A 19,488-nucleotide genomic window follows, 5' to 3' on the forward strand; every position below is an offset into this window, starting at 1 on the left:
GTTGGCCCATGGCCAATGTCTATCATTGACAGACGCTGAATTGCGGGACGATACGACCACACGACAGTCATTTTGATGACAGAGCTGCATCTACATCGCCGCCCACTCGATGCTAAACGTCCTTACATCTCCAGCTGGACTTGCTCCGCCCAGCAGAAACCCTTTCTTCACACCCGTGCCTAGTCTACCCCCTCCTACAATGTCCATGAGATCAATCTCATCGTCCCACTCCGTGCCGGTGGCGAGGAAGTGGGAATGGAACCGGAGCGGGTCGCCGGGGTATACAGTGTACTGGCACCCGAATCGAAGACCAGGGGTCGTGTAGAAGCCTTTGTCGTGGAGATGCCTGTAAAAAGGGTAAGATGATGGAAGATTCTCTATTGTCGACTTTGTTGTTGCCGAAGGTGGTGGCAGCAGCAGTCGAGATGTGGCCGGCGTGACAAAATATGTGTTTGACGCGGCACTGGCAGGCAAAACCTTGACGGGAGAGTCATTTTCAAAGAGCGCTTGACCCTCCAGGGCGGTATCCTCGGCAACTTGCGCTGTCTCGCTGTTGCCTAAATCGGCTGGCTCTGCGCTAGATCCATCTTGCGTGTCACAAGATGGTGGGATTGAGGCTTTCGCATTTTTGCCCAACGCTCGCTTCCGGGCTTGCTCCTTCTCCTCGTCCTTGGCATGCTTGACTTGCTTGGACTGCCTCTGTATTCTGGCCATATAGTCAGCACGTCGAGCCGAATCTGTCGACTGAACAGCTTGATCGTGAGCTCGAGCATCGTCAACAACGGTGCCGACTCCTCGTTCAACTAGCAACTGAGCTTCTTCAGGCATGATCTCAATAGGCACACCAAGAAATAGGTTCTGAGACGGAAATAATGGTAGCGTTCCGATTGTGATGCCACAGATGTGATGCTCCCGGCGCAGGTAAGTTGCGATTTTGATATCGAAAAGTAGATATCGACCACCAACCAAGGAGATGGGAACTGGGAGATCGGGCTTGTGGTCGAAACCCAGATCTGCCGGCGAGTCCATCATGAAGTATATCTGCCACTAAGTCCATCATGAATGTCAGCCAAGTAGTCGACAAGAGGTTTCATGCCAGATGGATGTAAATAGAAAACAAGCGGTCATATTTCAACAACGATTTTTCGCTTCAATCACATGGCTTCGTGAGAAGCTTCTCAGTGGATTGACAGATTATAAAAGTGGTCTAATCATGCAAGGGCTTGGTATGGTAGATAGCGCAGGAAACACTCACACGTTGATTTCTTGAAGAAAATTGATGACCACTGACTCCTCAGCACTGAGAGGATGTGGAATCTCACTAGCCACGGCCAGAAGCTTTGGGGGTTCCGATGGTGATGAGAAAAGACTGAATGGAGGGCTTGAAGACCAGCCTTCAAGCAACCTGAGATGAACTACATGACTTGGTGGAGTTGTGTGAAAGCGACAGGACGAATGGTTCTCTTAGGAAAGAAATTGAAGAGATTGAAAAAGGTCCAAGGAAAGTTGTGGCTCTCCGCGAAAGAATTTATTTTACGTGCCAGACTGATTTTGTAGTGGTCGACCGTAGTCATGATTCTGTCAGACCAAAATATTTAATCATGACAACCTCCCGCCTCATTCCTCGCCATCAACTTGCGTCTTTGGCCATCGTAACGCCTTTCTGCTTGTCGTACAGGTGCTGCCGCCATAAAGCCCTCAACGAGAAACTACTTTCAATAATGGGTATCATAGTGTTGCTGTCCTTGCTGTTCTTTATTCCGCTTCTTTTCTTCCTAGGTGCGTTCTGAACCATTCCTGCTTACAGCCCATGCTGAGGGAAGGCGAAACAGCTTTCCTCGCTCTCTCATCGTGCTTGGGCGACCGGTTTCGTGCGCGGGTGTCCGGATTCACCGTCAATCCACGGCATGGCACTTACGACGGTACCTATTTTCGAAGCATGACGAATCCAGGTCCTTCGTCTTCGGAGCATATTGAGTTAGAAACCATGCTCAATTCACAGGGACTGCCTCCTGAAGACGACGACGTGTGAAGCGTCATCCTCAGGGAGAAATCTAGAATTCCACATCGGCCTTCTTCCCTTTCTGCTCCTGGCCCGCCGCCTGTTGAGCACCTGTATCACCCTCGACAGGGGGCAGGTTGAAAGGCTTGATTGTGAACTTTCTCCGGCTCAACGTGAAGGTCCAGTCGGTCTCAAACGTGCCAAGTCCGCTCCCACGGTCATGGAGCATCGGAAGGCGATGTACTTGCAACAAACCCTGAGGGGGCTCTTCAGCTACACCAGAGGGACCTCGAGCAGGTGTCGCATCTCCCTCCGCCGAATGCGGAAATGGGGACAGTTCAAAGACGCCGTCGTTCAACAGCTCGATCCAACGAACGAGCCCGGAAGAACGTGGATATAGTGACAGTGGAAGTGACATGACCGCCGTCAGCCGGCCAGGATGTGCCGCGAAGAGAGCATGAAGACTATGCAGGAATTGGAGGATGTTCTGTGGTTGACTCGACCAAGGGGGATAAAGCGCTGGTGAAAGAAGGGATGGAATGACGATGCGGTGGACTGTTTCCGGTGCGGAATTCATGACAGAGGCATTCAGCCGGTCGAGAACAGGTGCGAAGGGCGAGTGTGTCGGGTTCGTGCCTAATTGAATGAAATCCAACTTAGACGAGGCAGGATGAACGAGTCTCTTCGTCAAGTCGAATGTATGGCAAAAAGAAGCAGGTGGTCCCTGTAGCCTGTCTAGACCTGGTTGACCTGCATTTGGCTGAAGACGTTCTGTCGGGGGAAAAAAGAAGGTGTCAGTGCCAATTGCGAAGCAGAGAAGCTAAACAGGAATCTCAGAGAAAATAGCATTGATTCTAGCTAGGCTACGGGGATGAACATGCCCACCTCTTGCGGGTGCGCCTGCACCAAATTGCCCCAGGCTCTCGTATCTCCACGCAATCTTCATCTTCTCTGTTTCAGCGGGTATCTCTTTTTTCTCGCTCTCGCCGACAGCGCCTGGAAGTTCGCGACCCCACTGCTCAGGGAGTGCCACGACGTGGACATGGTGACCCTGGAGAAGACCCTCTGCGGCGTAGAATCTTAAGAGAGCACCCGCGTAGTCGGTCGTTCCACTTTCTTCGATCAGGATCGTGCTCCCGAGAGTGAGGCCAGAATGTCCAGCGAGGACGCTGTCAAGGCTGGCGGTGCCAGTAGAAGTTGTTGGCCGTCCGTCCAATGGTGAAGGCCGTACGCCAGGCAGCTGAACTCGGTCTTTGGCGCTGGATTGTGCTGCAGATCCTTCGGATCTCGTAGAGCCTGAGAGGCCTACATTGCGCTTGCGGAAGGACATCGAAACAAGAGACTACAGAATCCACAGAAAGTTGGTTGAGTTTGCATGTGGAGGGAAGCGTAAGGGAGTTATTGCGAAAAGTGATGTTGCGCTAGATGCCGCAAAGGCTACCGGAGATGTACTCCGCCGTACAATACATTTCCCTCCGAAACGCAAAAAAAACAATTTCTTGCGGGCCGGAGAGCGACTTTGATTTCCATAATACCGTCCCTTTTTTGCGCCCAAAAAGCTGCAAGCGTCTTCTCGATCTTCTTCGCAAAATCACTGCGCTCACCACCCAAAATGTCCGAGAATATCCTCTTCGAGAATAGCTTCAAGATCACCGACCTCAACGACACCAAGTATGACAGAGTCTCTCGCATCAAAGCCTACAGCGAGGGCGAGCAGGAAGTCCTTCTGACCCTCGACGTCAACACGGAACTGTACCCCCTGAACGTCGACGACCGCATGACGGTCGCGCTGGCCCTCTCCCTCAACCTGGACGGGAGCAAAGACGACGGGAAAGGATGGAGAGAAATCGGGAGGGGAGAGCAGACGCTCGCCGACGAGTTCGACTATGTCTGCCACGGAAAGATCTACAGATTCGAGGAAGGTAGCGGAGACAACATGTAGGTTTGCGCAAGAGAGGATCTGGGTGGCGATTGGGCTAACAATTGTGCATAGCAAGCTATACGTCTCCTTCGGCGGCCTGCTGCTCTACATGGACGGCCCGTACGCACTGCTCAACGCCCTGAGAATCGACTACGTGTACCTTTTGATGAAGAAATGAGCTCTGGTCCGTGACTTTTACGGCGGCACTATGTTTTTGGGGGGAAACAAAAAAGTCTATCTAGCGAGGCGTTGGTGGTTGGGCTCTGCAAGGCTGCACTCGTCGTGACCGGGTCTCACGAAGTTGGGAACTCCAACCGTCTATGGAGTCTTGCGACTATTTCAATATAATTCGGTTCGTTCTCGGCCGTCACGAAGCCATGCCTGACGAGGAACTCCAAGAGCAAATGTGCACAATTCGGCTTGAATCTACCCTCGGCCATAGCTCGCCGCACCTCCTCGACAGTCAGAAGCTGGAAATCGATGGCTTCGTCGTCGCCTGGCTTGGGTATGACATCGGGAGACATCCTGAGGTCATAGATGTATTGGCACTCGGGCTGACAGAGTCCCGTCTCTCCTCCAGCTCGGGCGTCGCGGACGTGGAAATATGTCAGTGTGCCACAAGCCTGAGCCGTGCGGCGCACCAAGTCTGCTGGTAATGAGGCTTCCTCTTCGCATTCTCTGACCAGGCAATCAAAGGGCTTTTCTCCCGTGCTCAGCCCTCCGGCGACCGTGTTGTCCATCATGCCGGGATACGTTGGCTTTGTCAAGGAGCGTCGTGGTGTCCATATCTTCATCCCCTCGTCGGTCATGACATAGCCGGTCAGATGCACACCATAGGTGACAATTCCAAAGAGAGGGGACGCTGATCGTTCCATGTTTAACACAAGCTCCTTTTGCGGCCCGTATATGGGGTAACGCTCATTCCGCCAACCGTCGAGGACGGCAAAGATGCGTCTCTCGCGCACCTCCTGGAGATAGTCCCCCAAGATGTCGCTGCGCTTGCCGAGGTCGACGACCGGGGTTCCCCGCTCATCTCGAGGTTGGAATGTCAGGCGCCTATTGACTTTGTCCAGCTTCCAGTGTTGGGTGAGAGGCATTCGCTCCGCGACAGAAGAGGTCATGTATCCCAAACACGCGCCGCAACCTTCTAGGTAGAAGTGGTAGTAGCCTTCCCACAAAGCCTTGAACTTGTCCGGGTCGTCCGTGTAGTAAGGGAAGCTTTTTGTGTCCACACCCCAGTCAGTATTCACCATTAGTGCCATCAATCACTTCACGTAATCTTGGCGGTAAGAGATGTAGTGGTGGAAGAGGAGGGGTGTCGAAGAGGGGAATGTGCTTGCTGAGCGCCTTGAGGATGGGACAGCAGGCATGTAGGTATACACATACTTGTCGCATTCATTGACCAAGTCCAGATTTGACAGCAGGCCCATGTTTTTGGTCTTTTTCTGTCTCTATCTCTCTCTCGTTTTCTCTCTTTTACGTACTTTTTCCAGGTTAGTCGTGTATACCTCCCAGGATGTGGTCTATTGGTATCAGAAAATTCGAAGCTGGGGTTCTTTGCGAGAATCGGCAAAGACTTCGGTCCCAAATAGCGAGGAGAGAAGGAACGTATGAGTCTCACACACAGAGACAGAGACGGTCTTAGCGACTATGATAAAGTGACAAACTAGGAAACCGATTTGTTGTGTGGGTAGTTCATCCAATAATGCTGTGGTGCCCCCAGGTTTTATTGATGCCTTTGCTCGGAGCTCCCTTAGTCATCCCGACCCGTGCCGCTTTTAAAACCACCATCGCCCTTCGACTCACCATTTACTTACCGATACAATTCTGACGTTGGTCAATTCGACCCTCGTAATTTTCTGGTGCCAGAGGGAGTTTCCATTATGTAGGTCAATCAAGAGAGTGTGCCTCGGAGGATGTGGCAACTTGTGCTGGGCAGCCGTGGCAGCCCTGGGTCCTCTCGAACAGTGGGTGGCAGCTAAACGCGCCTCGACGCGTTACTCACGACCACGTGACTACCATTGGCGACATACCCATCCCTTGCCATGAACTCGTCACTTCGCAACTGCGCTTTGGATTCCCACCTCTCGTGCCTCTGTCTTCACCGCCCTTCCTCCTGGACGTGCCTCTGAAGGTAGCCCCTGATGATATTTCTCCTTCTGAAAATCACGCTCACTCATGCGCACCACGGTCCCTCTCTCCCGTGAAGTACCAAGCCCTCGGTCACCCATCTCGACCAGCTGTTCCTGGTCTCCCCTCCCTTCTACTGCTTCGCTGTGGTAACTCGAACTCCGGGACGTACACGGAGACAAGATCAAGTCTACAGCTTAAATTGTGCATTTATCACTCAAGGCACCTCCGTTGACCTGAGACACCTTTAGCAAGCGTGGCAAGATTTTGTTGATGTTGGAGACTGAAAGATCAATGGCGGCGGGCGATTCATCCCAGCTGGATACTTGCGATACTTTGTTGGATCTCGATCTCGGGCCCGAAGACTGCTTCTATCGGCTTCGACGCCAAGGCCATGACGAGACGAGAGTTGTTTATGTTCACGTAACGGATATCAGCATCTTACCAGAGGACGCAGTAACGTCAAACGATGAGCTTATCCGTGCATTGTCAAAACTTAGTGGATGGTATGACAAATGGACTACGTTCACAGTATCAAGGCTCGGTGGAGAGGTCCATTGCCGTCAGGATCATTTCAGAGCTCATGCGATACCTCGGGAGAAAGTTCTGATAGGATACCCACACTTTGATATTGTCAAACTTCGTGCTCTATCTTACCCGAAATCTAGAGTCACTTATGTGGATATAGGGTCGCAGAAATGTTATATGAAGATTGCGAGATTCGAATTCGAGATTCCATGGATACTGCAGGAATTGGCGGCCTACCACTTGCTAGCAAAAAGCAATTCAACACTAGGGCCTGAGCTTTTGGGATATGTCTTTGAAGGATCACATCGAGTGATCGGATTCCTGATAACAGCTTTACCTGGCCGACCAGCATCCCCAGCGGACGTGGGGGCCTGTCAGAACGCAGTCCGACAACTGCACAGTCTTGGTATCCTCCACGGGGATCTGGTTCGGTACAACATTCTGATCACAGAAGATGGGCCAAAGTTCATTGATTTTGAGAACTCATCTATCCGATCAGACCATGAGAACGACCGTTGGGATGACATGACGGCGCAAGAACTTGATAGCCTAGAATCAACTCTTCTGGATCCCTCTGACAAAGGTCGACCCTGGGAACTAGCAGCCACAAATGTCCCTGAGACTGGGATAATAGCGGCAAGCTCTGCGTAACCGATGGTTGATCAATACCTCACATGCTTGTTGAGCAGGGTCGACACTTGTGAGTCGATATCTTGTCTTCATCGTACTTCCAAACGCCCGACCTGCACCTGAGATCTGGGTGGCCAAAATGCTTTGCGCACTTGATGAACTCGCTGTTGATTGAATGCCCGCAGGTGTATCTGATCTGGTACTGTACGCATACGGACTGCTGAGGAGTCGGCATTTTGAGTTTTGAGGAACAGATTTCCTAGGTTGATTCACGAAGTTTGAGTGCAAGCAGCCAGGCACGATGGCGGAGAAGACGGAGAAACTGAGGTCCTTTATAGGGCCCCTGGCAGTGAAGATTCGTCGTGGTGTGGCGCCAAACATTGTTATGCACATGTCAGAGAGGAATATCTTGGATGGTCTCCAGCTGGGGTGGATGGACCTCCATGGTTGGGCATCACCCAAGTCTGGTTGCACGACTTTCGTCGTTGTCCCATTTCCCCGATTTCCCTCCCTGCCTTCTTCCAAGTGACCAACAAGGGAGTGATTAGGGATGGAAGCACAGCAGATATGCATGGCCCGATTGGTCTTAGTTCTCTCGACTTGGGCTGCAAAGACAAGGGCTACCATCCATTGAACGCCATTTTTTGAAAAGGCCCCTCGTGGACACGGGTCTAGTCACTCATCCTGGTTGCAACAACGCGGTCTAAATGGCACCCGCTTTTGCCTCGTTTTGAGCAGCTTGTTTGAGTAATGCGCGGTGAAACATTCTACGTATAAGGATCCACGACTGAAATACGCTCACCGGCACAGAAGAGAGACAAATAGACATCTGAGCAATCACTTCAAGAGTTCAATCTTCCTCTGCTATACGATTTCGTCGACCATGAGTCTCCTTGGCCGCGGCAGCAATGGTACAGTGTATCAACTGAATGCCTATATTGCTGTCAAAAGGGCTCGGACAGAAGAAGACGAACAGGCAGATCATGCCAACGAGCAAAGAGTGCTCCAATAGCCAGCACTCTTCCACGGATCCCACCTTTGATTCGTTGCTTTTTCCAGACTCTGATCGATACATCCCTGGAGCTTGCACCTCATGGAATTCTTGCAATGTTACTATCGGGACCGCGAGGGACACTGAGTTCTCAGGTTGTCGCGCCATTTCGAGTCACGAGTCATTCATCGATGGATGAGACAACTTTGTCTCGTTGCGGCGGGACTCGAGCAGGCAGAACTGATCCATGGAGATATTCGCCCAGCCAATATGCTATTAGATTCCAATCGGAATTTGAAGCTGGCCGATATGGACCGGGCAGTCAGAATCGGCGAAGAGATTGCCGTGCTGACTGAGCCATTCGGGTGGCTACTTAGCAAAGACGACGACGGCGACCCTGGCACCTATGGCCTAGCAGGGGCTCGAACCGAGACATTTGCCGTCGGCTCTATCTACTACACCCTGTTACGTGGCCATGAGCCGTACGAGACCGAGTCCTGGGGTAGAGACCACTTTGTCACACTGGCCGAAAAATTCCAGTTCAGACAATTTCCGCCCTTGACCAATTCGGCCAGCGACGCCATTGTGAGAAAGTGCTGAACTGGAGAATATCACTCGGTAACGAAGCTTCTGGCCGAGTTCCCAGACGATGACGTGCAGGACAATTCCACGAACGAGAATCAGGAATGGTTGAATCAGCGGAAGTCGCAATGCATTCGTCGAAAGTGGTCTCGTGGATAGTTTGGAGAGGGATTAGATGAACTTCAGAGTATACTGGGCCCTCCTCTTGATCAAGAATTGATGGGAACGGGTTGAAGGGATTCGGATCAGCAGAAAGTAGCCTCATCGATGTTGTTTGTATGTGTATGTGGGAAATGTAATGGCAAGATACTGCACCCAGTCCTGCCTTGACGAAGCTGATTTTACAGCGAGAGGCTCTGTGGCTCTCTACTTGTAGTACTGCAAATAGACGTTGATCAACAAGCCTCAAAGGAGAAACTCTGCAAGGCCGCTTTACAGTCAGTTTCGCGGACTTCAGTAATAATGACGTCATCATCCATCAAGCACAAAGGCGGCGTCAGCACCGTCCCAAGAGAGGGTGAGCCGCGGGCAGTTGAGTTTGTCCCACACTTTAACAGCCTCAGCCCACGGCAGCGTCCGGCCTGGTCAAGCTGCCTGAATTGATATAATTTCCCCCATGTTTCCATGTACTTTATATCCTAAGTGACAAGGTTACTCTTTTTCCTCTTTCCTCCCTGGCCATAGCAAACCCTCCCAGTAATCGCACCACCGCCAGACATGTTTGGAGTCTTCATCCCCACGCGGCCCATCATCCCCGAGATGGCGACCGTCTCGCCGAACCAGTTTGCCGTCTCGTTCCCGGCCTCGCCAGCATTCCACAACGTCGGCGTCTTCCTACACCCAAACAACCTCCTTCCCCCGGGCACAGCCGCGGGAGTCTACATGCAACTGCCCGGGGAGCAGGGGTTCAAGTTCCTCGGCGCCATCGGGAACGAGAAGCCCTCTGCGCTGTTCCGCGTGAACCTGCCCGACTCTGGCGTCGCCAACAACCCTTCTGCGGGACAAGTCAACCTAGGCATCTCGGTCGAACCGGCCGAGAACATCCAGGCGCAGATGCTCCAGCTCCAGCAGCAACAGCAACAATCACCAATATCGCCTACGACAGCGTCCTCGAATTCTTCAGCCCTCGTCAAGAGACCGCCCGACACGAGGGTGCTGGCCCAGCGCATCATCCGCAACGCGTTCAACTTCCTGGCCAGTTTTGCCGGCAACACGGCCAACGGGGTCGAGGTCGTGCCGCTCAAAAGCTTCCAGGACTGGTGGACAAAGTTTGAGCGGAGGGTGCAGAATGATCCCGGGTTTTTGGAGAGGGACGAGGTTTGAATGGGCCCTAAAGACCGTCGTGGATTCTCTCTCTTCCACCCCAGAAAAACTAATAGCAGAGTGAATTTGAGAGTGAGGGTGAGAGTGCAAGTGCAAGTAACCATGGACGATGGACGGTATCAAGTTGATTTGACCAAGCTCACTGATTAGAGTTATGACGACGGTCAAGTACTATTCGAATTTCAGAGCGCCACCGCGGGCTCGAATATTACGTCAACTTTGATACACAACCTGTCGTGAGAGGGGGGGGGGAATGGTGTCAGTAAATAGTTCTACCAAACCCCCCAACGCCGGCCCACCGTCTATCGCTCGACATGCAATGCCCCGAAACACCATCTAAAGCGACATTGGACATTACTTCACCACTGCATGGCCATAATCTCCTCCTTGGTCCAGAACCGGCGCATATTCTCCGCGCCCAGCATCCTCACCTCGTCATCCAAGTGGGCCCACAACACATCTCCAAAAGAGTCCATGATCTCCTTCAACTCGGACAGGCGCAGCTCCTTCTCCCCGCTCCGGCACGCGTCGAGATACTCCTCCAACTTGTCGAGCCCTTCGTGGATTTGTTCGTGCTGGGTGATGAGGTGGTCGTGGGCGCCGAACGCGGGCATGCGCTCGGCCAGTTCGGGGAAGACGTGTTGCTCCTCGATCGTGTGGTGGATCGTCAGCGAGTGGCACAGGTGCAGGCCCTGCGAGATGAAGCTGCGGATGGACATACCCGCGGGTCGCGACCCGGACGTGCACGCCTTGTACAGGAGATTCCACGTGTATCGGAAATGGTTGTGCTAGGCGTGTTTGTTTGTTAGTCGGACGTTGTTTTCGGGAGAAGGATGTGCGGGGAGAACGAACAGTCCTCCGCTCCAAGGAACGAGTGCTTGGGAACAAAACATCTTGGGAAGAAAAAGTCCCAAAGGGGGTTTTTGGTAAAAGGGGATTTCAGTTTCAACATCACATACATAGGCATTCATCATGACGGCCAGGCGATTATACTCGCGGAAATCCTGGGCAGACAGTTTCGGCAACTCTGGCTCTGGTTCAGCTGCGGCTTTATCTGCATCTGTTTTTGTGTCTGTATCTGCATTCTTGTTGTTCGACGCCGTTGATGGATCCGCTTGAACACCAGCTTTTTGTCCCGGCGTGCACTGTTCGGGGCCAAGGCCACACCCTTGCGAAGCCATGCTGGTTGTCGGGTTTGTCGGGATTGAGGAGATGGATCTCAAAAATGTCGGTGCGTGCGAAACAGTGCCTTGCAATGCCGTCTGAGACGGGCCTGCACCGCCGATCCAGAGGGGGACTACTTTTGCCCTCAGGGTCTGGAAGTTGTTCGCGGCGGCGTTGACACGTAGGATCTGTACCGGTGTTGATAGTGGGAGGAATCGAGTTGACGTTTGTTGCAGGAGAGCGATGAGGATCGCTAGCATCAAGACACAGACACTGGCGTAGACACCGACAGAGACACAGACGCTGGTCCGTAGATGCGGTAGTGGACGTTGACGTGAGGATACCCAGCCTCTCATCCGCCCCTCTCTCTCTCTCCTCTCCGCTGTAGAGAGTACTCCAATTCACGAACAAGACTCCACCGACCAGCCGGATAGATTGACGGTCGAATTGAAGAGACGTATCCAAACCCTCTGAAAACACCAGGTCCCCTGGGCCAGAATTTATATTTTTTTCGTCCTCTCCTCTCTTCAAGAATTCAAAGGATGCTGAGCAGTCTTGTCCCGTCCTGGCTTTGTCATGTCTTGTAAATCAAAGAAAGAAGATAATCCAGAGAGAAAGAGAGAAGAGAGAAGAGAGAGAAAGTGTGTGTGTGGCGCGTGGCGTACCCGGTGATCAATCGATCGATCCACTTCTCGCGTGTTGATGATGTTGTGTCGAGTTGTGTCGTATCGTATCGTACTATAGTTTACTATTTGTACGATCCCACCCTTCACCTGGTCCAATTATGTATGCACGTATATATGCGATATTGGTAGGTATGTAGATAGCCAACGATATTCATCGGATTTCCGATATGCCGGGCGAGCCAATCCTCTCAGGGGGGCGATGTGGCGAGCCTCGTCATGTGATCACTCACGGCTTCTCGGTCGAGATGCTGCGATCCAGCGATCTAGCGGATTATTTGTCGGGGTTGTCACGGGGTTGTGGATACGCGAGGTTGAGTAACAGCGAAAAGCGAAAAGCCAGAGAGAAATCTCTACAGGAAAGGTTGGAGATTGGATCTGTGGGTCGGATGATATCTCTTGATACCTACCTATTTATCTAACATATCTATCCAGCTATCCACTTCTCTGTGTACAGACTGACAGCATGCTTCTACCTTATCAAGAGTTAAATGCAAATCGACGATATATAGACGAGACATATGGGACCGACACGACAAAAACGACATCACTCATCCATATTCATAACACTTCATTATCCATTGTACAGCCATTGAGGACTACTTTACCTACATAGCTAGCTAGCTAGCAAGCAGCAGAACTTTACAAGACTTTGAACCGGCAGCGCCAGCCCCATGCACAGGTAAACTAGCCCCCGAGGTGTGTGCTCGTGCTCGTGCTGGTGTGTGTTTGTGTGTGATGTATAATGAAAGAAACCAGGCCAGATGATTTCCCCCGGCTCTGACATTTCTCACTTGCATGCCTTTTTGGTTTTCGCGGGACAAAAGTTGGAATGAGTCGTTTTCGTTCTCTCGTAATTACTCCATGGACTTATCATTTTTCACTTTAGGAGATATGTTGACCCTTTTAACCAAAGAGAGCACCGCCAAGTCGGACTCTCACAGACTTGACTTGAGTGTAGTTGGACAGAGCATACTTGCCGAGCTCACGGCCAATACCAGACTCCTTGAAGCCACCGAAGGGGACCTGGTAGCTGAGCATGTTGTAGTTGTTGACCCAGACGGTGCCGGCCTTGAGGGCGTTGGCAACGCGGATGGCAGTGTTGAGGTTAGTGGTGTGCACGGCAGCGGCGAGGCCGTAGGTGGTCTCGTTGCCGAGTCGGATCACCTCTTCCTCAGTCTCGAACTTGCTGATGGCGCAGACAGGACCAAAGATCTCTTCTTGCATGATCTTCATGTCCTCGCTGACATTGGAGAAGATGGTGGGCTGGATGAAGTAGCCCTCCTCGCCGTGGCGCTCACCACCAGTCTCAACCTTGGCGCCAGCCTCCTTACCGGACTGGATGTAGTTCATGATCCGGTCGAATTGGAGCTTGCTGACCTGAGGCCCCTGGAAGGTGTCGGCCTTGAATGGGTCGCCGACGACGTTCTTGGCCGTCCGCTCCTTGAATGCCTGGATGAACTTGTCATAGACACCCGATTGGACGTAGACACGCGAGCCGGCGCAGCAGCACTGGCCGTGGTTGAAGAAGATACCAAAGTTGACCCACGAGATGGCGTCCTCGATGTTGGCGTCGTTGAAGACAATGTTGGGCGACTTGCCGCCCAGCTCGAGAGTGACCTTTTTCAGGTTCGACTTGGCAGCGGCTTGTAGGATGGTGCGGCCGACGACGGTCGAGCCAGTGAAGGCGACCTTGTCAATGTCCATGTGGGAGGCGATAGCGGCACCAGCAGTCTTGCCGAAGCCGGAGAGGATATTGATGACACCGGCGGGAATGCCGGCCTTCTCGCAGAGAGTGGCGGCGAACAGGCCAGAGAGAGGGGTCTGCTCAGCAGTCTTTAGGACAACAGTGTTACCGGTGGCGATCGCAGGGCCAATCTTCCAGGACCACATGAGAAGAGGAAAGTTCCATGGGATGATCTGACCGCAGACACCGATGGCTTCATGTCTGGTGTAGTTGAATGTCTCTGGGTCTGTGTCGATGGTCTTGCCGTGGATCTTGTCTGCCCATCCACCGTAGTATCTCAAGCAGCCCGAAGACAGCTGAACGTCGACCTTGGCCATGGACAGGGCCTTGCCGTTGTCCAAAGCTTCAATCGCAGCGAGGGTATCCGAGTACTCGTCGAAGAGGTCGGCCAGTTTGCACAGCATCTGGCCCCGCACACTGGGGAGCGTCTGAGCCCAAACGCCATTGAAAGCCTTGCGGGCGGCCTTGACGGCAAGGTCGACATCTACACGAGAGAAAACATGGTCAGCAGGCTCCCCACCTCACAAGATCTCTAGGTCACTCACCCTCGGGACCGGCCTCGTGGACGGCGATAATGGGCTTCTCGTTCGATGGGTTGATGGTCTCAAAGGTCTTGCCCTCAACACCCTTCACCCACTTGCCATCGATGTACAAGCCCAGCGGCTGCTCGTACGTGATGCTAGGGGTCTCGATCTTTGCTGTCAGAGACATGGTTGCTTGAACTGTCGATTGGTACAAAAAGAACTGGGATGGGGTATCACAACAGGCAAGGGATAAAGTCGCAGACTTTTTGTAATAGGACAAGAAGAGGAGAAGAGAGAGATCAGACGAGCACCGAGGGCAGAGAGTGAGCTTTATTTCAAATACTTCATGCGCGGGGAAGCGCCAACTCTCATGGACGCAATGATGTCCACAAGCACAAATCTTCTTTCGCTTTCCTATTGACCGAGCCAGTAGGTAGACGGCGAGCGACGAGTAGGGTAGACACGAGAATGGATCCCAGAGGTCGAGCGGACAATTGTAGTAGGCTGGACGCTGGAATTCCGTCCCTCCAAGGACAGGGGGGTGATTGGGAGTCGCATCTCAACTGCGGGGTCGAGAGGCAGCGAGAGAGTCGTAGGTGGATCAACGGAGATCAGAATTGTCACAGCTGGGAAGCCTCAAGTGATTCAAGGGTGGAAGAGGGTTTCGATGTTCTCAGAGATTGAGTGAGGGGATTGGACGAGGTCGCGGAGACTGCGACTAGGATGGGGGGGCGCAGGGAGGGACAATGTGGCAAAGAGGACAAAGAGGGGAACTGACTAAACAACCACGACCAAGTAGCAGTACAACATGGACTTTTGCCCGGTGAGCCGTTCTGGCTGGCCCAAAGGATGACCGGACGAAGATTCCTCTGGACCTTTTTTGGCCAGATCTTGCCTTGACCCCGAAGCTAGCCGAATCCAAAGTCCTGGAGGAAACATACTCTAGCTATACGATGCACTGGTAGCTATACATGTTGCAGAGGACGGGACTTCCATCACATCGGATCTGAGGACCAAGCCCGCGTCATCCATGTCTGAATCTGGCCCAGACGGCCAAGCCCCTGTAGCCCTGATGGGTTCGGAAGAAGGGTTGAAGGGTTGTACGGACGGAAAGTGTGTGGCTACAAGCCGGCTACAAGGAGAAACGCCTGGAGGACTTTTTTCCGTACGAGAACGATTTGTTGGACGGAGAGTCATTGCCCCGTCACCAGATGACCCAGCTGTATGGCATTATGGCCGAGAGCAAGCAATAATTCTGCGATGTCTCCGCCGCCACCCCCTCCCATCCAAGCTCCTTTGCCATATGGGGGATGCCGTAGATAGAGGGGCACAGGGGTTCGGAGGGGCAGGGGCACAGGCACAGATACTGAGTACAGCATAGAGGAGAGTTCTCCGTCGGCGCGGGGCAGATGTGGCGCGCTTGGTATGTATTGCCAGTCTTTGTTCGCATCAACACGGTCGAGTCGACCTTTGTCCCTCGGTATCCAAGTGCCAGGCCACCAGGCTTATAGTTCGCTCTCTGTTTCCCAATCTGGACAAACTGGCGCGTCTGCGGAACCGTTTCCACAAATGATAGCAAATCCAGAAGTATTGTAACGTCGAGCTTCGTCCTCCGTCTTATTGCCGACCCATGTAGCCAGCCCCTCTCAAGTAAAACATGGGGAGAATGCGATGAGGCCCAGGATCATCTAATCGAATATTTTGAAACATTGACCTGGTTTGTGCTTCCATCGGCCCGGTTGTAGACGCCCAATCTGTGTCTTAACATGCTAGCGAAAGAGCTACTTGTAGAATCTTGATCACCTCCCCATCGACCTTATACTGCCGAGCTAATATCTGTGCATCAACTCGCCGATGGGCAGGTCAACCGTTGGAATTTGGGCCTCGTTATAGCCGTGTTCGACTAGGATCGGTTCGATCTCGGTCTGCTGCAAGCTATTCGTAAGGGAATCTACCAGGTATAGACAAAAAAGTCAGTCAGTTTTGCATGCTGACGGCGCCGATCGACAGCTGATTCGTTCATAACACGACGTAGCTGTAGCGGCGGCGGACCGAAGCACCTGAAGCTTTTGGCCTGGTTGGGAAGGGTTGCTGCATTGCTTACGATGATCGACTAATCCTTGTCCAGGGAGGCTGATTACTGGCGAAGTTTGAGGGGAAATGAAACAGCAGACAAGCTGCACGTCGGTAACACTCGGCCCGATTAAAGGCAACTATGCCGAAAGATCCCCACCTAGAATCACGTGTATACCCACCACAATAATTCATCATAATATATATTATTGTCCCAAAATTTGTCTCTTGGCTGTCATGGTCAAAAAGTTAGGAGATCACCTTGAGCCTGTTGGGCGTCGCTTCACACACCCACTTGTTCAGTCGTGCCTTGCTCGGAATTTCGGGTCGTTCATCGTACTCGTGTGTGCAGACCACGATCGCTACGGAACGTTAAGTCATTGGAAGTGACACTTGAGGGAAGCGATTCTGCAGAGACTCTTCCACCCGGAGTTGGCGATGTGAGATTACACACTGGCAAGATATGCGAAGTCCCAGGTTCGATGTGGGTGACCAACTTTTTTGGTAGTCCGGTAGTAGTAATAATTCTTTTTTGTTTTTTTGTTTTTGTCCCTTTTTGTCCTCCTGTCGAGCAGGGGGGGTTGATTGTGCGGAGACAACATCCACATCCAAGAGGATCAATGCCAAGACATTGACATTCACCTCCTGGTATTGCTACCACTGGTACTAGGTACTCACTCAGGAGAAAGATAAGATGATTGTTACTCTATTCTCTATATATGCATGCACACACACAAACAAACATGAATGCTAAGAACAATGCCCGTTTGCCGTCACCAGCACGCTCTGGTTGCGTTCCTGCGTTGACGGCGCGACATCCATGGCGGGATTCCTGGTGAAGAAGTTGACGGGTTTCAGCCCAACGACCATCTTCTCACACGGCATCACCGGCCAATCCTCCACGCGCGGGTTGTGCGTGGATCCAAAGGTATGCCAGACGACAATGTCTTGATTCTTGACGTCAGACGGGGGAGCATTGTCCGCTGCCGCCGAAGACTCCTGCTGCTGCAGCTGGCGTTTCGCGATCCAGCTGGCAATCCCTTCACCGCCGAGAGATTGCATGGTGTGGTCTCCCGCTGCGAACAGCTCTCCGTCGTGGTACCTCGTCACCCAGACCGCATGGGCGCCGAACTCGGATCTCTTCGCATGGTACGAGGATGGGTGTGCGAGGGTGAGTTGACTATAGCACGGGACCAGTTTATATCCAACAGGACCTCCCGTGACGGGGTTCGTCACGCCCTCGTTGACGATCTTGAAGACCCGATTGACCGTGTGGTCGAGATCCAAGCCGCATTCTTCCTTGACCGTCTCAGCTTTGGTCGTGTATCCAATCCCAAAAGGGTTGTGGATACTGGGGTCTTGACTCTCGAGCGGCATCGCGTGTGATTCCTCGACGACGAGGGAGTTCTTCCACCCCGCCACAGCCGGATCAACCCTCAGACAGAACAGGTGCTGATGATACGGAGCCATGACGCCTGGTGCGACCGTCGTGCCAAACGGCACTTTATCCCCCACATTGATCGGGGCGGTCGACACAATCCCCGTCGCGCGCACTTCATAATGCAACGACGCGTCCTGCCCAAAGTAGAAGGCAAAAATGTACTCGTAGTTGCTCACGGTGATGATGGTTTGCAGCACCAGGACCCTCGAGCGGGCGACCACGGCGTTGTTGGTGCGGAAGTTGGTGTGCTTCCACAGGATCCCGTCGTCGATCTCGTGACAGCACACCGCGTTGGGCAGTTTTATGGGGTCGCCCGAGCTGGTGGCGTGCCAGCCATCAAAGTACTTGATGTGGCCCAGACAGTCGCACCCCAGCTGCAGGTTGTTGGCGTTGCAGCCTGCGCCGTCGTTGCCCAGATCAAACGCGGCTTTTCGAGCATATGGCGTCCGCGGATCACCGTAGGGGACAAACATCTCTGAGAGCGAGAGGCGGTAGAACAACGACCGACTGTCATACCGCACGTCATGGAGCGTAAGTCCTTCCCTGTAGTTGAACCCGACGCGCAGATGCCACTTTTCCCAGCGTACGAGGTTGCCTTCGGTCGTGAACGACGGGCCATCCGGCTGCACGACCTGGTATGGCTTTGTGGACGTGCGATGCTCGGGCACCAAGTCTGGATGGTACTCGATGCTCGCGTCGAAGATTTTCCGCCGGTCGTACGGTTTCGCCGTCGTGCTTATGTCGTTGGACGTGCCGTTGGGGAGGTGATATATCTTCAAGACGCGCGCGTCGCCCGACATCTCCACACAAAGGTCCAGCGGGTAGGCGTAGTGGTTGGCGTCCGGATGACTGATTAATTTCATGTAGAAATAGCACTGCACCGGAAGTCAAGTCATCAGCTATCCATCCCATAAGGTCCGCGACAATTCAATAGTTTCAAAATAAGGCCATCACGTTTTCGTTTCGCTCCCGGGCAGAGCCATAAACTTACCATGGTGATCTTCTGGTTCATATCGTTCATCCCATCTGTCGCATACGTCCAAGGTTCGATCTTGACCACGGCCCCTTGTGGGAGTTGCATCTCCTTGATCGCGGCCTGCACCCGGCTGTCACCAAGGCAGGCCGCCTCGGTCTTCTGCATATCGTTGGCGTCGACGTGAGGATGCCGGCCGAGAAGTTGCTCCTTGCCCACGACCTCTCCGGTGTCCACGTTCACCTTGAGTTCGTAAAAGTGCGCGCTGTCGCGTGGCTGCCCAAGAAACACCTGAACAGTGGCGAGACGAGGCGGCCTTTTCAACGTCTGTGACTCGACACCACCGCCTTTGCTGTGCTCATGCTCGAGAAAAGTCACCATCTCGGCCTTTGCAGGCTCTGCGAGGGTGATGACCCGGAAATATGCTTCGCCATCGGGGAACGCTGCGCGGACATGCTTCGCGGTCTAGAACCGGTCAATTCGTGATCGCATGCTGGAACACTTCGAGAGCCATCCTTACTTGAGAGATCTCTTGAGGCGTGAGGGGGTCCAAAGGGTGTGGACCCATGACTGCCATTTCTTCGAGATTGATTTCTTGTGGTAGCTTGCGAGCATCCGCTCCAAATTGTTTGTGCCAAAGCCGACCTCGTTCCTGACGTAAAGGGAGTACAGACTGGTAACCTACTGGCTAGGAAAATGTTTACATGCTGGTAAAACAACTCCTCGAACTCAATGTGGATCTACGCCCTCTGACAAGACGTGAACTGCCAAGGGCA

At 52.9% G+C, this 19,488-nt stretch overlaps 10 protein-coding genes across 10 annotated transcripts; 4 read left to right on the forward strand and 6 right to left on the reverse strand.

The window, feature by feature from the left end:
- Positions 1-90: 90 nt before the first annotated feature.
- On the reverse strand, positions 91-1,029 carry Z517_01557 (tRNA-intron endonuclease; the record flags this gene model as incomplete). The annotated part of the gene is made up of 1 exon (XM_013434516.1): positions 91-1,029. One exon carries the CDS (start codon positions 1,027-1,029, stop codon positions 91-93), a length of 939 nt encoding a protein of 312 aa, XP_013289970.1.
- Positions 1,030-2,054: 1,025 nt separating this feature from the next.
- Z517_01558 (uncharacterized protein) lies at positions 2,055-3,332 on the reverse strand (the record flags this gene model as incomplete). Its single annotated transcript, XM_013434517.1, has 2 exons — positions 2,055-2,773; positions 2,888-3,332. 2 exons carry the CDS (start codon positions 3,330-3,332, stop codon positions 2,055-2,057), a joined length of 1,164 nt encoding a protein of 387 aa, XP_013289971.1.
- A 282-nt stretch (positions 3,333-3,614) lies between these two features.
- Positions 3,615-4,101, forward strand: Z517_01559 (uncharacterized protein; the record flags this gene model as incomplete). The annotated part of the gene is made up of 2 exons (XM_013434518.1): positions 3,615-3,940; positions 3,996-4,101. The coding sequence occupies 2 exons, from the start codon at positions 3,615-3,617 to the stop codon at positions 4,099-4,101; spliced, it is 432 nt and encodes a 143-aa protein (XP_013289972.1).
- Positions 4,102-4,216: 115 nt separating this feature from the next.
- Z517_01560 (uncharacterized protein) lies at positions 4,217-5,176 on the reverse strand (the record flags this gene model as incomplete). The annotated part of the gene is made up of 1 exon (XM_013434519.1): positions 4,217-5,176. The coding sequence occupies one exon, from the start codon at positions 5,174-5,176 to the stop codon at positions 4,217-4,219; it is 960 nt and encodes a 319-aa protein (XP_013289973.1).
- Positions 5,177-6,347: 1,171 nt separating this feature from the next.
- On the forward strand, positions 6,348-7,232 carry Z517_01561 (uncharacterized protein; the record flags this gene model as incomplete). The annotated part of the gene is made up of 1 exon (XM_013434520.1): positions 6,348-7,232. One exon carries the CDS (start codon positions 6,348-6,350, stop codon positions 7,230-7,232), a length of 885 nt encoding a protein of 294 aa, XP_013289974.1.
- Positions 7,233-8,472: 1,240 nt separating this feature from the next.
- On the forward strand, positions 8,473-8,802 carry Z517_01562 (uncharacterized protein; the record flags this gene model as incomplete). Its single annotated transcript, XM_013434521.1, has 1 exon — positions 8,473-8,802. The coding sequence occupies one exon, from the start codon at positions 8,473-8,475 to the stop codon at positions 8,800-8,802; it is 330 nt and encodes a 109-aa protein (XP_013289975.1).
- A 699-nt stretch (positions 8,803-9,501) lies between these two features.
- Positions 9,502-10,107, forward strand: Z517_01563 (uncharacterized protein; the record flags this gene model as incomplete). The annotated part of the gene is made up of 1 exon (XM_013434522.1): positions 9,502-10,107. One exon carries the CDS (start codon positions 9,502-9,504, stop codon positions 10,105-10,107), a length of 606 nt encoding a protein of 201 aa, XP_013289976.1.
- Positions 10,108-10,466: 359 nt separating this feature from the next.
- Positions 10,467-11,288, reverse strand: Z517_01564 (uncharacterized protein; the record flags this gene model as incomplete). Its single annotated transcript, XM_013434523.1, has 2 exons — positions 10,467-10,895; positions 11,067-11,288. The coding sequence occupies 2 exons, from the start codon at positions 11,286-11,288 to the stop codon at positions 10,467-10,469; spliced, it is 651 nt and encodes a 216-aa protein (XP_013289977.1).
- A 1,572-nt stretch (positions 11,289-12,860) lies between these two features.
- Positions 12,861-14,412, reverse strand: Z517_01565 (aldehyde dehydrogenase; the record flags this gene model as incomplete). Its single annotated transcript, XM_013434524.1, has 2 exons — positions 12,861-14,185; positions 14,247-14,412. The coding sequence occupies 2 exons, from the start codon at positions 14,410-14,412 to the stop codon at positions 12,861-12,863; spliced, it is 1,491 nt and encodes a 496-aa protein (XP_013289978.1).
- A 2,636-nt stretch (positions 14,413-17,048) lies between these two features.
- On the reverse strand, positions 17,049-19,280 carry Z517_01566 (uncharacterized protein; the record flags this gene model as incomplete). The annotated part of the gene is made up of 3 exons (XM_013434525.1): positions 17,049-18,614; positions 18,731-19,177; positions 19,233-19,280. 3 exons carry the CDS (start codon positions 19,278-19,280, stop codon positions 17,049-17,051), a joined length of 2,061 nt encoding a protein of 686 aa, XP_013289979.1.
- Between the last annotated feature and the right edge of the window lie 208 nt (positions 19,281-19,488).

The sequence above is a fragment of the Fonsecaea pedrosoi genome, assembly GCF_000835455.1.
Source record: "Fonsecaea pedrosoi CBS 271.37 unplaced genomic scaffold supercont1.1, whole genome shotgun sequence".
Lineage (NCBI taxonomy): Eukaryota > Fungi > Ascomycota > Eurotiomycetes > Chaetothyriales > Herpotrichiellaceae > Fonsecaea > Fonsecaea pedrosoi.